Source organism: Staurois parvus, unplaced genomic scaffold, assembly GCF_062004578.1.
Source record: "Staurois parvus isolate SC_StPar_1 unplaced genomic scaffold, SC_StPar_1.0 ptg000404l, whole genome shotgun sequence".
NCBI lineage: Eukaryota > Metazoa > Chordata > Amphibia > Anura > Ranidae > Staurois > Staurois parvus.
In genome coordinates, this window is record NW_028318200.1 from 3,750,215 (window position 1) to 3,765,233 (window position 15,019).

Here is a 15,019-nt window from a genome sequence, read left to right on the forward strand (position 1 = left end):
AAATACTAAGAGTCAGATTGCACTTATGTGAATAACTTTAAATGTGGGTTCTTCTCTCCATTGTTCCTCCAAGCTTCTGAAGACGCCTTGTGGAAGGGGCAAAACGCGCGAGACGGGGACTTCCGGTGACGTCATGTCCAGCTGGTGGAATGCACACTGCGGTCGGCTTTTCCGCCTTAGCATTACAGGTCTCTTTTATCAATATAATTGTGAATGTAACCTGATTTTTAGTAATTATATTAAAATAACAGTATTACACTATGTACATTTCTGTGATCCTCTCTACATATGACCATCTGTGAACCCTGCTGGGAATTGGAGAAACAATGGAGAGAAGAACCCACATTTAAATTTATTCACATAAGTGCAATTTGACTCCTAGGTGTCCTTTTATCATGCAGCGGCAAATGACCGCTGCTCAGTTCTCCGGCATTCTCAGAGGAGACAGCTCTCCTCTGAATCTCTTTTTATGAAGCGGTGTAGATCACTTCTCCGAATGAGTAGAGAAGTGATCTACAAGTGCTTTGAACGCTAGAAAACAGCTTCTGTTACTGTAATCATCCAAGTAAAAGACATAACACTAACATGTCAGAAAAAAAATGAAAAAACAGAATCACTGAGTTGGAAAAAAGGATCACCCCTTGTGTCAGTATTTTAATGAACCACCTTTTGCTTAAAATTCCAACCTTTAGTCTGTTGGGATATGTCTCTATTAACTTTGCACATCTAGACTTTGCAGTATGTGCCCACTCTTCTTTGCAGAACTGCTCAAGTTCAGTTAAATTTGATGGTGACCGTTTGAAGACTGCACTCTTCAAGTCATTCCACAGAATTTCTATGGGGTTTAAGTCTGGGCCATGACTAAGCCATGCACGGACATTCACTTTTTTCTTCTCCAACCACTGTGTGGCCATTGTTTCTGTGTGCTTTGGGTCATTGTCATGTTGGAAGGTCAACCTTCTTCCCATTGACAACTTTCTGGCAGAGGGCAGCAGATTTTCCTCAAGAATTTGACAGTATTTTGCCCCATCCATTTTTCCTTCTACCCTGATAATTGCTCCAGTCCCTGCAGCAAAGAAACACCCTCATAATAAGATATTACCACCTCCATGCTATGTTATTATAGTTTCTGAGATACATTCATCTGTAAGCCGTATATATGTTCTTTAAAAAAACACATCTTTTGTACTCTAATAATATGATGATTTTATAAAAAAAAAATTTTTGATTTGTTATGTGATACAGTTCCTTGAAAAAGTATTCATACCCCTTGAAATTTTCCACATTTTGTCAGGTTACAACCAAAAACGTGAATGCATTTTTTGGGGATTTTATGTGATAGACCACCACAAAGTGGCACATAATTGTGAAGTAGAAGGAAAATGATAAATTGTTTTCAAAATTTAATTAAATATCTGAAAAGTGTGGCGTGCATTTGTATTCAGCCCCCCGTGTCAATACTTTGTAGAACCACCTTTCTCTGCAATTACAGCTGCAAGTCTTTTTGGGTATGTCTCTACCAGCTTTGCACATCTAAGAGTGACATTTTTGCCCATTCTTCTTTGCAAAATAGCTCAAGCTGTCAGATTGGATGCAGAGTGTCTGTGAACAGCAATTTCCAAGTCTTGCCACAGATTCTCAATTGGATTTAGGTCTGGACTTTGACTGGGCCATTCTAACAAATGAATATGCTTTGATCTAAACCATTCCATTGTAGCTCTGGTTGTATGTTTAGGGTTGTTGCCCTGCTGGAAGGTGAACCCCCCCCCAGTCTCAGTTTTCTTCTAAGAGTGCCCTGTATTTGGTTCCATCCATCTTCCCATCAACTATGACCAGCTTCCCTGTCCCTGCTGAAGAAAAGAATCCCCACAACATGATGCTGCCACCACCATGTTGCACGGTGGGAATGGTGTGTTCAGTTTGATGTGCAGTTTTAGTTTTCCGCCACACATAGCATTTTGCTTTTAGGCCAAAAAGTTCAATGTTGGTCTCATCTGACCAGAGCACCTTCTTCCACATGTTTGCGGTGTCCCCACATGACTTCTCGAAAACCGCAAACGGGCTTCTTATGGCTTTCTTTCAACAATGGCTTTCTTCTTGCCACTCTTCCATAAAGGCCAGATTTGTGGAGTGAACAACTAATAGTTGTCCTGTGGACAGATTCTCCCACTTGAGCTGTGGATCTCTGCAGCTCCTCCAGAGTTACCATAGGCCTCTTGGCTGCTTCTCTGATTAAAGCTCTCCTTGTCCGGCCTGTCAGTTTAGGTGGACGGACATGTCTTGGTAGATTTTCAGTTGTACCATACTCTTTCCATTTTCGGATGATGGATTGAATAGTGCACCGTGAGATGTTCAAAACTTGGGATATCTTTTTATAACCTAACCCTGTTTTAAACTTCTTCACAACTTTATCCCTGACCTGTCTGGTGTGTTCCTTGGCCTTCATGATGTGGTTTGTTCACTAATGTTCTCTAACAAACCTCTGAGGGCTTCACAGAACAGCTGTATTTATACTGAGATTAAATTATATACAGGTGGACTCTATTTACTAATTAGGTGACTTCTGAAGGCAATTGGTTCCCATAGATTTAGTTAGGGATATCAGAGTAAAGGGGCCACACTTTTCAGATATTTATTTGCAAAAAATTTTGAAAAACATTTATCATTTTCCTTCCACTTCACAATTATGTGCCGCTTGGTATTGGTCTATCACATAAAATCCCAAAAAAATACATTTATATTTTTGGTTGTAACATGACAAAATGTGGAAAATTGCAAGTGGTATGACTACTTTTTCAAGGAACTGTATATATGCCTTTAAAATCCCATTTAGGGGTAAAAATAGTCTGTTGTGCTTGTTTGCTTCAGTTGCACTATCATGGACTGAAATGCTCCAGGAAAGCTCTTTTCATGCTGAGCTAATCATAATGACCACAGCTGATCATAGTTGAAAGTCAAATGACTTTGTGTGCCATTGAGAAGGTGATTAGCTACACCTGATTGAATTTACAAGTCATTTTTAGGGGTGATCCTTTTTCCAACTCAGTGATTCAGGTTTTTGCATCTTTTTTCTGGCATGTTGGTGCTATATCTTTCACTTGGATGCTATAAGTAAACAGCTGGATAAAACAAAAACTGTGTCTGTCTTCATATCAAGCTGCAAAGCAACAAATGTATAAGTGCTCAAAACATGCATAGATAAGAACAGAACTTTAAAGCAAATAAATCGAATACTACCCAGAATTAAACCAAATCCATAGGTTGAACTTAGCATGTACACATAATCATAATGTATATAAAGTCCAAAATATATGTAAATAGGACATTTACAATAGTGGGTAATATTTATTGGTTTGAAGTTCTGTTCTTATCTTATGCATGATTTAAACACATGTATGTGAAAGGCCAACACCTATCTTTACCATTTCTGTGGATTTTGAATGTGGTTTGCATTAGTGGTGCACCGAAATGAAAATTCTGGTGCTGAAACCGATACCAAAAATGCAGAATGCACGTGGCCGAAAATCGAAAACGAAATGTCTGCGTATGTGGGGGTGGGGAGGCTACATTTTTTTTCTTAAATTTCTTTAACTTTAGTGTGTATTTTTATTTATTTTTATAACCACTTGCTCTCCTGAGGATTTACTCCCCTTAATGACCAGGCCTCTTTTTGCTACTCGGCGCTGCACTAATTCAACTGATAATTGCGCGGTCATGCAATGCTGCACCCAAACAAAATTTACATCCTTTTTTCCACACAAATAGAACTTTCTTTTGGTGGTATTTGATCACCTGTGTGCTTTTTATTTTTCACGCTATAAACAAAAAAAGACCGAACATTTTGAAGAAAAACAATATTTTTTACTTTCGGCTATAAAAAATATATAGTAAACTCAAAGTTAGCTATAAATTTAGGCCAAAATGTATTCTGCTCCATGTTTTTGGTAAAAAAATTCCATAGGTGTATATTGATTGCTTTGTGTGAAAGTTATAGTGTCTACAAACTATGGTATAGATATTGCAATTTACGCCATTTTTTTTGCTATACAGCGCTGCGCTAGTTTAACTGACAATTGCGCGGTTATGCAATATGGTACATAAATGAAATTTATGTCCTTTTTTCACACAAATAGAGCTTTATTTTGGTGGTATTTTATCACCTGTGTGCTTTTTATTTTTGGCGCTTTAAACGAAAAAACTTTTGAGAAAAAAAATGTTTTTGAAAAAAACTGATATTTTCTCATTCTATCATAAAAAATACCCCAAAAAAACTAAAATTTCATCATAACTTTAGGCCAAAATGTATTCTGCTACATGTTTTTGGTTAAAAAAATCCCAAAAAATGTATATTTATTGCTTTGTGTGAAAGTTATAGCGTCTACAAACTATGGTATAGATATTGCAATTTACGCCATTTTTTGCTATACAGCACTGCACTAGTTTAACTGACAATTGCGCGGTCATGCAATACGATACATAAATTAAATTTATGTCCTTTTTTTCACACAAATAGAGCTTTATTTTGGTGGTATTTTATCGCTTTTTATTTTTGTTTACTTTCAGTTTCTTAAAAGATGCAATGTATCCTTTCAGTTTCTTAAAATATACAAAGTATCCTTTAGCTCTGGGAAACTGACAGCTAATGTTGTGAGCTATACTGAAGAAAAAAAAAAGATGGCAATTGCATTTAAAAATCAGCACTGACATACACTTAGTATTGTGAAAAAAATGAGTAAAACATTTGTAAACCGAGCAGGGGCGGACTGACCATTTGGAAACTCGGGCACTGCCCGAGGGCCCGGGGTCAGTAGGGGGCCCCATGAGATGCCCCTGGTACCTTTTTCATGGGCTTTTTTGAGTTTGGGCAAGGACACAGAGGCCCCATGATCCCCTATTGCCCGGGGGCCCCATGAGTTGTCAGTCGGCCCCTGAAACCAAGGCATTATTTTCACTGGATTTTCATTCGTAAACCGAAACTTACGTTAACAGAGGCATTCGTAAACTGAGGTATTACTGTATATGCTATGTTCTTTTTTTTTGTATGCAGCCTGTGGACTGAATGAAAAAAAGAGAAGAAATCTCTGCCAGAAAAAGTCTGTGGTATGCCCACCATTAGAATATACCACCCTGCATCCACCCACTAATGGTGGGCACACATTAGGTCACACTTTGCCACATGCACCAGTTCCAAGATTGTACAAATGTCTAAATAGTAGCACGCTGGAATAAAAATTGTCCACGTATAAGTGGTACCCCATATGGAGAAGGATGACACCAAGTCCCAAACTATCTTGCCACTACTCCCCATGTAGTCTGGGCATCTGGGGGGCTCCACATGGCTATCTTTGTGCTGTGCACAGCCATCCAGAAGAGCGTTCCCGAGCTAACAAGGAGGAGAACTGTTAGTAAACAAAACAGTCCTCCTCCCCGTCAGTGATCCTCGGAAATCACTGGGCACCGGCGAGTAATTACCAACCAGGGTCCGGTGATTGATAGCCAAGGCCGCAATCGACGGCACGGGTAGGGCGTGCACGCCCCCTACCCTGAAATGCACAATCACATATACATACATGATTTTGTGCACCCGTACCACCCTCTGGCAGTATTTCTGCTATGGGGTGGCCAGGAAGCAGTTCACCTACTAGCATGTCATTGGAGTGTGGGAGAAAACCCACGCAGGCACAGGGAGAACATACAAACTCCATGGAGGGAGTACCATGGTTGGGATTTGAACTGATGACCATAGTGCTGCTAGGCAGACGTGCTAACTACTTGACCACTGAGCTGCCCAATTGCTTTTTGGTGGTTTTTTAGGCTTTAATTTGCTTTATTTTCACCTGATTTTCCTTCATTTTCACCTGCCAGTAACACAGTCCTGTCCTAAACTGGCCATACACTTTTTTTCAGCCTCCAGTTCCAGGAGGATAAAGGAATCCCCTCCCCACCAGGACATTGTATTTTGACAATGGCATCCATCTCTGTGGGAATACACTGATCAGTGAATGCAGCTGATTGGCTGCAGCTGCTAATCAATGGAAATTTTTTGTAACATGCCCCTTTGGCTGAAGTTGATGACATAAAAACATGTATATATTACATTCAATATACAGTACATATAGTCTTATGGGAAGATTTTTTTATGGAATAAATGGTCTGGTGACAGGGCCTCCTAAAAGTATAACTAAACGCAAAGATTTTTTAGTTTTGAATAGAGTGGAGAAGGATTAGAACACCTGTCAGGTTTTTTTAGCTGTCCATGTTCCCTTTGGGTAGAGTCACTCTACAGGTGAAACTCAAAAAATTAGAATATCGTGGAAAAGTTCATTTATTTCAGTAATGCAACTTAAAAGGTGAAACTAATATATGAGATAGACTCATTACATGCAAAGCAAGATACTTCAAGCCGTGATTTGTCATCATTGTGATGATTATGGCTTACAGCTCATGAAAACCCCAAATCCACAATCTCAGAAAATTAGAATATTACATGCAATCAATAAAACAAAGATTGTATATAGAACAATATCAGACCTCTGAAAAGTATAAGCATGCATATGTACTCAGTACTTGGTTTGGGCTCCTTTTGCAGCAATTACTGCCTCAATGCGGCGTGGCATGGAAGCCATCAGCCTGTGGCACTGCTGAGGTGTTATGGAAGACCAGGATGCTTCAATAGCGGCCTTCAGCTCTTCTGCATTGTTCGGTCTCATGTCTCTCATCTTTCTCTTGGCAATGCCCCATAGATTCTCTATGGGGTTCAGGTCAGGCGAGTTTGCTGGCCAATCAAGCACAGTAATCCCATGGTCATTGAACCAGGTTTTGGTGCTTTTAGCAGTGTGGGCAGGTGCCAAGTCCTGCTGGAAAATGAAGTCAGCATCCCCATAAAGCTCGTCTGCGGAAGGAAGCATGAAGTACTCCAAAATCTCCTGGTAGACGGCTTCGTTGACCCTGGACTTAATGAAGCACAGTGGACCAACACCAGCAGATGACATGGCTCCCCAAATCAACACAGACTGTGGAAACTTCACACTGGACTTCAAGCATCTTGCAGTGTGTGCCTCTCCATTCTGCCTCCATACTCTGGGTCCTTGGTTTCCAAATGAGATGCAAAAGTTGCTCTCATCAGAAAAGAGGACTTTGGACCACTGAGCAACAGACCAGGACTGTTTTTCTTTAGCCCAGGTAAGACGCTTCTGACATTGTTTGTTGTTCAGGAGCGGCTTGACAAGAGGAATATGACATTTGAAGCCCATGTCCAGGATCCGTCTGTGTGTGGTGGCTCTTGATGCACTGACTCCAGCCTCAGTCCACTCCTTGTGAAATTCCCCAACACTTTTGAATGGCCTTTTCCTGACAATCCACTCCAGGCTGCGCTCATCCCTGCTGCTTGTGCACCTTTTTCTTCCGCACTTTTCCCTTCCACATAACTTTCTATTAATGTGCTTTGATACAGCACTTTGAGAACATCCAACTTCTTTTGCAATTACCTTTTGAGGCTTTCCCTCCTTATGGAGGGTGTCAATGATGGTTTTGTGCACAACTGTCAGGTCAGCAGTCTTTCCCATGATTGTGATTCCTACTGAACCAGACTGAGAGACCATTTAAAGGCTCAGGAACCCTTTGCAGGTGTTATGGCTTAATTAGCTGATTAGAGTTGGACACTTTGAGCCTAGAATATTGCACCTTTTCACAATATTCTAATTTTCTGAGATTGTGGATTTGGGGTTTTCATGAGCTGTAAGCCATAATCATCACAATTATGACAAATCACGGCTTGAACTATCTTGCTTTGCATGTAATGAGTCTATCTCATATATTAGTTTCACCTTTTAAGTTGCATAAATCCCAACAAGCCTTCACCCGCTACAAATCTGCCTTCCACACCTACACCTCCTCCCTCCATGCTGCCAAACAGGCCTACTTCTTGACCCTCATCAAGGCCCTCTCCTCCAATCCTCGCCGACTCTTCTCTGCCTTCAACTCTCTACTCTCTCCACCCCCACCTCCACCCAGCACCTCACTCACTGCCCTTGAGATTGCCAATCACTTCAAAAACAAGATTGACACAATTCGCAAGGACATTGCCGCAACTCACACACCCTCTCAACCCGTCCCCTCTCACACAGCTACCCCCTTATCCCCCCTCCCCCTCGACATAACCCGCAGGGACTTCGTCGCTGCTCAAACTCTCTCCAACCCCCTTCACCCTCACTCAGCTACCCCCTCATCACCCCTCTCCCACGGCCCCACCACTGCTCTGACCTCCTCTTCCACCCCACCCTACATTGCTCATACTGAAGCTCCCCCCACACTCCGCACCTTTGACCTTACTACCATCGAGGAAGTCTCCAAGATCCTCTCTGATGCCCATCTCACCACCTGCCCCCTCGACCCTATCCCCTCACAACTCCTACGACCTTCCTCCTCCTCCATCCTACGCTCCCTCACCCACATCTTCAATCTCTCCCTCTCCTCAGGCACTTTCCCCTCCCCTCTGAAACATGCACACATCACCCCCATACTTAAAAAGCCCTCCCTGGACCCCAATGACCCGAACAACCTCAGACCCATCTCCCTGCTCCCATTTACATCTAAACTCCTCGAGCGCCTAGTCTACACCACCTATGCTCTCACCTCAACGACAACAACCTCCTCGATCCCCTACAATCCGGCTTCCATCCCCTACACTCCACCGAAACTGCCTTACTCAAACTCTCCAACGACCTGCTAACCGCCAAAGCTAATGGCCACTATTCAGTGCTCCTACTCCTTGACCTCTCTTCGGCCTTCGACACAGTCGACCACCCCCTCCTCCTCAAAAAACTACACTCCCTCGGCCTCAGAGATTCTGCTCTCTCCTGGCTCTCATCCTACCTGTCACAACGCTCCTTCAGCATTACCTATAATGCTACCACCTCCCCCTCACTCCCCCTCTCTGTTGGGGTCCCTCAAGGCTCTGTCCTTGGGCCCCTTCTCTTCTCCATCTATACCTCCTCCCTTGGCCAAGTCATACACTCTCACGGCTTCAACTACCACCTCTATGCCGACGACACACAAATCTATCTCTCAACCCCCCACCTCACCCCCTTGGTCTCAGCCCGAATCACACACCTACTGAGCGACATATCAGACTGGATGTCGCTCCACTTCCTTAAATTGAACCTCTCCAAAACCGAGTTTCTTGTCTTCCCCCCAGCCCGGACACCACCCCCCATTGATTTCTCCGTCACATCCAACAACGCCACCATCAAACCCGCCCTGCAGGCCAGAGTACTGGGTGTCATTCTGGACTCCAACCTATCCTTCCAGCCCCAAGTCCAATCTTTAACAAACTCATGCAGACTCCACCTCTGCAACATCGCCAAAATACGCACGTTCCTAACCCCAGAAACCACTAAACAGCTCATAATCCGAAATCCTCCTGCGCTATACAAATGGAACTACTAAACCTCTTCTCTAGCTGCCAGCACTCAAAACTGATACCAAACACAGTGTGAATAAATTATAAAAAGGTAGTGCAGCGCTCAAACATAATACAAATGACAGAAACAATCAACAGTGATAAATATAAGTGCCAACCCTTAATAAAAATAAAAAATTAAGTGCCAAACCATGACCATACATAATGTGCATACATTTAATAAATATTGCTTCAAAAAAATGTCCAATAAGGAAAAAACTTTAGCAGTGCTCACACAGTGCCACACAAATAAAACCACATATGTGTTTAAATTAAGAACAATGTCCTTTCGGTGAAAAAAGAAATATATATATTCATGCGGTGTGCAGCTGTGATGATGAATAAAACCGTGACTGTGCCAAACTCCTTCCGTAAATGGCTTAATTGCCCCCTCACCTCCTCCTACTGACCCCAAAGGGCCAACAGGCTTGCAGGATCACCTGGATCCTTATTTTGTAAAGGCCAGCAGCTTCCTTCCTTCCCTGGACCTCCTCAGCAGGATTCCAAAGAGCCCCTATTCAGTCAGGGCAGTCCTGAAGAGTAATAGCTCACCAATCCAGTGAGCCAAAGAAAAACTCTCTAAGTGTAGTATTAAATCCACTTGTTTTTATTTTCAAAGAGTAAAAAAGGATAACACTCACATTGCAGACAATCTTCCCTCCTCACTGATGTGTGGGTGTACTGCATGCGAATGGGACCTCTTGGGTGTAGCAAGATGGCGTCTCACGCCGGAAATGCGTCACCACTGAAATTACTTTTGCACGATATTCTAATTTTTCGAGTTTCACCTGTATATGTCCTGTTTTAGTATTAGCAGCAAGTGTGAAAGTTAAAGAAAGTCCCAAATGTTTGGGTTGTCACCAGAACAGTAATAGAGGGGAATTCTTGCATTGGGGACACCACTTCTGGTGACAATCAGGGATTCCCTAAAAAGTGAAAGTCCCAAATTTTGGGTTGTCACCAGAACAGTAATAGAGAGGAATTCTTGCATTGGGGACACTGGTTCTGATGACAATCAGGGATTCTCTGAAAGTGAAAGTCCCAAATTTTGGGTTGTCACCAGACCAGTAATAGAGGGAAATTCTTGCACTGGGGACACTAGTTCTGGTGACAATCAGGAATTCCCTAAAAAGTGAAAATTCAAAGTTTTGAATTGTCACCAGACCAGTAAGAGAGGGAAATTCTTGCATTGGGGACACTGGTTCTGGTGACAATCAGGGATTCCCTAAAAAGTGAAAAAAAGTTCCAAATTTTGGGTTGTCACCAGAACAGTAACAGAAGGCAATTCTTGCATTGGGGACACTGGTTCTGGTGACAATCAGGGATTCCCTGAAAGTGAAAGTCCCACATTTTGGGTTGTCACCAGAACAGTAATAGAGGGGAATTCTTGCATTGGGGACACTGGTTCTGGTGACAATCAGGGATTCCCTAAAAAGTGAAAGTTCCAAATTTTGGGTCGTCGCCAGAACAGTAACAGAGGGCAATTCTTGCATTGGGGACACTGGTTCTGGTGACAATCAGGGATTTCTTGAAAGTGAAAGTCCCATATTTTGGGTTGTCACCAGAACAGTAATAGAGGGGAATTCTTGCAACGGGGACACTGATTCTGGTGACAATCTGGGATTCCCTGAAAGTGAAAGTCCCAAATGTTGGGTTGTCACCAGAATAGTAATAGCGGGGAATTCTTCCAATGGGGACACTGGTTCTGACAATTAGGGATTCCCTCACTTTGGATGGATGTTCTCTCACTTCCTCTTTTGACTATGGGACAGGAAGTGAAGGGAAATCCCCTCAATGGGATACAGATGGCAAAACTAAAACCCGACAGGGGTTATACCCCTCCCTTACTCTATCCAAAATGAAAAAAAAGTATCGCCTTTCTCATTTCAGCTCACTAAGTTGTCATGCAGATGTATTACCTTATTGTCCACACTTCCTCTGCTCAGGGATGGGAGGGGTCTGCTGGGTGGTCTGCTAGGGATGCCCCCCACACTGACCTGGACCCCCTCCTCCTCTTCCTCTGCATCCTTGGCCTCTTCCACTGAGGGAAGCATGGAGCCGACGTCCTTGGAGAACCTCTTGCTCAGTACCATAGTGAGGAGCCCCTGTCTTTATTGCCAGGACAGACTTGTATCCAACACTAATCAGCACAGGGAATCTGCACACACTCTATCCCTCTGCACGTTTCAGCTAAACTACAACCTGCACAGTGAGCGACAAGGTGGAGGTCCAATCAGATCGCTGGAACTAAGAGGCCAACCAATCCAGTATCAGGGGCGGGACCTATTGCTAAGCCTTCCTCGCTGCTTGTTGTAGCGTTGCCATGGAGACAGTCTGTCGTGCTGTGATTCCCAAACATCTATAGTACACACAGCAGGCAGGATGGTGGCTGGATGAGTGATAGTGGTGGCATTGTACTTACAGGAGACCTGGAGGCTGTCCATGTTCAGCTCTGTATCTAATGCCAGTCATGTTTTATTTGTATTCATTTTTAGTGCTGTCATGTTGGTCCTCTTGTTTCAGTCAATGGGCTGGAATAAATAACCAGCTAATGAGCTGTGATGTTATCCTGGATCTCCTGATCTATATACTTATTTCAGCTCACCATGTGATTCACTGCCAGAGCCAGAGGTCTGGCTGGGGACACCAGTTCTGGTGACAATCAGGGATTCCCTGAAATGAAAGTCCAAAATATTGGGTTGTCACCAGACCAGTAATAGAGGGGAGTTCTTGCATTGCGGACACTGGTTCTGGTGACAGGCAGGGATTCCCTGAAAGTGAAACTCCCACAATTTGGGTTGTCGCCAGAACTGTAATAGAGGGGAGTTCTTGCATTGGGGACACTGATTCTGGTGACAAGCAGGGATTCCCTGAAAGCGAAAGTCACAAATTTTGGGTTGTCACCAGACCAGTAATAGAGGGGAATTCTTGCATTGGGGACACCACTTCTGGTGACAATCAGGGATTCCCTGAAAGGTAAAGTTAAACATTTTGGGTTGTCACCAGAACAGTAATAGAGGGGAATTCTTGCATAGGGGACACCACTTCTGGTGACAATCAGGGATTCCTTAAAAAGTGAAAGTCCCAAATTTTGGGTTGTCACCAGAACAGTAATAGAGGGGAATTCTTGCATTGGGGACACTAGTTCTGGTGACAATCAGGGATTCCCTGAAAGTCCCAAATTTTGGGTTGTCACTAGACCAGTATTAGAGGGGAATTCTTGCATTGAAAACACTTGTTCTGGTGTCAATCAGGGATTCCCTGAAAGTGAAAGCCCCAAATTTTGGGTTGTCACCATAATAATAATAGAGGGGAATTCTTGTACTGGGGACACTAGTTCTGGTGACAGTCAGGGATTCCCTGAAAGTGAAAGAAAGTCCCACAATTTGGGTTGTCACCAGAACAGTAATAGAGGGGAAATCTTGCATTGGGGACACCAGTTCTGGTGACAATCAGGGATTCCCTGAAAGTGAAAGTTCAAAGTTTTGGGTTGTCACCAGACTACTGATAGCGGGGAATTCTTGCAATGGAGACAATGGTTCTGGTAACAATCAGGTTTTCCCTGATAGTGAAAGAAAGTCTCTCATTTTGGGTTGTGGCCAGAACAGTATTGTCCATTGAGGACACTGGTTCTGATGGCAATCAGGGATTCTCTCACTTTTCAGGGATGTTCTTTCTGTTTTGGCTATGGGACAGGGAGTGAAGGGAAATCTCCCCAATGGGACACAGATGGCAAAAAAAAAACCCGGCAGGAGTTATACCCCTCCCTTACTCTATCCAAAATGAAAGAAAAAAAGTGTTTCAGCCAGAGCCAGAGGTCAGTGGGCCAGCTCACATTTCAGGAGTCAGCCAGGAAGAATAGTACGCTGCTCAAAAAAAATGAACACTTTTTAACCACTTGCCCTCCAGAGGATTTACCCCCCTTCCTGACCAGGCAATTTTGTGCGTTACGTAGTCAACAACTCACCCAAGCTCTACTACTCATCAAAGGAATGTGAGTGGAGCGCTGGTGCTCAGGATGGTTTTTAGATCCAAGATACCTTACAGAATAGTCGGCACTGACATCCCCAGTGACACCAATATAGTGATCAGTGCTAAAAAAAAACCATTGACACTGTACTAATGGCACTCGGCAGGAAGGAGTTAACATGAGGGGCAATCAAAGGGTTAACTGTGTGCTCTTTCACATTGTGCTGTGTGTTAGTGCTTCCCTGCAAGTACACTTCTTTGTATGACTGTTGTGTGCACAGCCATGCAAAGCAGTCTGCACGAGCTGACAGGGAGAACTGTTTTGTTTACAAACAGCTCTCCTTCCCATCCGAGATCCTCAGCAATCACCAGGCACCAGCGAGTAATCACAGGCCAGGACCTGATGATTGACAGCTGCAAATGGCGGCGCGGGCAGAGCTCACGCGCACCCCCTACCTGGAGATTTAAAATCACATTTATATGTGATTTTGTGCACACGTGCTGCCCTGTAGCTGTATTTCTGCTATAGGGCAGATGGGAAGCGACGCGGTTAATCAGAGTATAGCATCAAGTCGATGAAACTCCTGGGATATTGATCTGGTCAGTTAAGTAGCAGAGGGGGTTGTTAATCAGTTTCAGCTGCCTTGGTGTTAATGTAATTAAAAACAGGGGCAACAATGAGACGACCCCCAAAACGGGAATGGTTTTGCAGGTGGAGGCCACAGACATTTGTTCCCTACTCATCTTTTCTGACTGTTTTTCACTAGTTTTGCATTTGGCTAGGGTCAGTGTCACTACTGGTATCATGAGGCGACACCTTGACCCTACAGAGGTTGCACAGGCAGTCCAAGTCCTCCAGGATGACACATCAATACGTGCCATTGCCAGAAGGTTTGCTGTGTCTCCCAGCATAATAGCATGGAGGAGATTCCAGGAGACAGGCAGTTACCCTAGTAGAGCTGGACAGGGCCATATAATGTCCTTAACCCATCAGCTAAATTCTTGTATGATCCCCTTGTTGCTGATCCAGCTTGTTCCTGACCTGACTTCAGATTCTACTCCTGCCTTGTTGCTAGTTCCTGTTCCTGGCTCTGTTCCAAACTTCGGCTTGCTCATGATTTGGTACCTCATTGTCTGCCCGTTGATGACCTTGGCTATTCCTGTGATCTTGCTCCTGTCCTGTGACCAGCTTCCTGTCTTGCTCGAATGCCCATCTGACTGTCCACTATACCAGCTCTGCTCACCATAAACTGTTCCTGCTCAGCTGGGAGATCTGACACGTCACTTATCCTGAACCTGTTGTACAAGCGGAGAGCCCTTTTAACCCAGGTGGGATTCCGAAACATTGCTACCGTTCCTGAACTGGTGGTTCTCCAGTCTCTTCAGGACCCTAACTGCAAGCTCTTCAGGCAAAACCGGCTGGCACTCTTGTTCCCCCGGTCCCTCGGCACCCTCTGTTCCATTTCCAGTGGGGTCAGGGCTAGTGACACAAGTGAGGCCGACCTCGTCATTCCATTCTCCTATCAGGTACGTGACACCGGCACCATAGAGCTCAATTGGCATTTGGCATTAAACACCAGAATTGGCAGG

General features: G+C 43.8%; 1 protein-coding gene across 1 annotated transcript in view; it reads right to left on the reverse strand.

Annotated features, from left to right (window-relative positions):
* The window catches only part of LRRC74B (leucine rich repeat containing 74B), a 63,085-nt gene extending 50,682 nt beyond the window's left edge, over positions 1 to 12,403 (reverse strand). Inside the window, exon 1 of the mRNA XM_089686664.1 lies at positions 11,380 to 12,403. Coding sequence (XP_089542790.1) covers positions 11,380 to 11,553 — 174 coding nt within the window. The 5' untranslated portion in view covers positions 11,554 to 12,403. The remainder of the gene's footprint in view (positions 1 to 11,379) is intronic.
* Between the last annotated feature and the right edge of the window lie 2,616 nt (positions 12,404 to 15,019).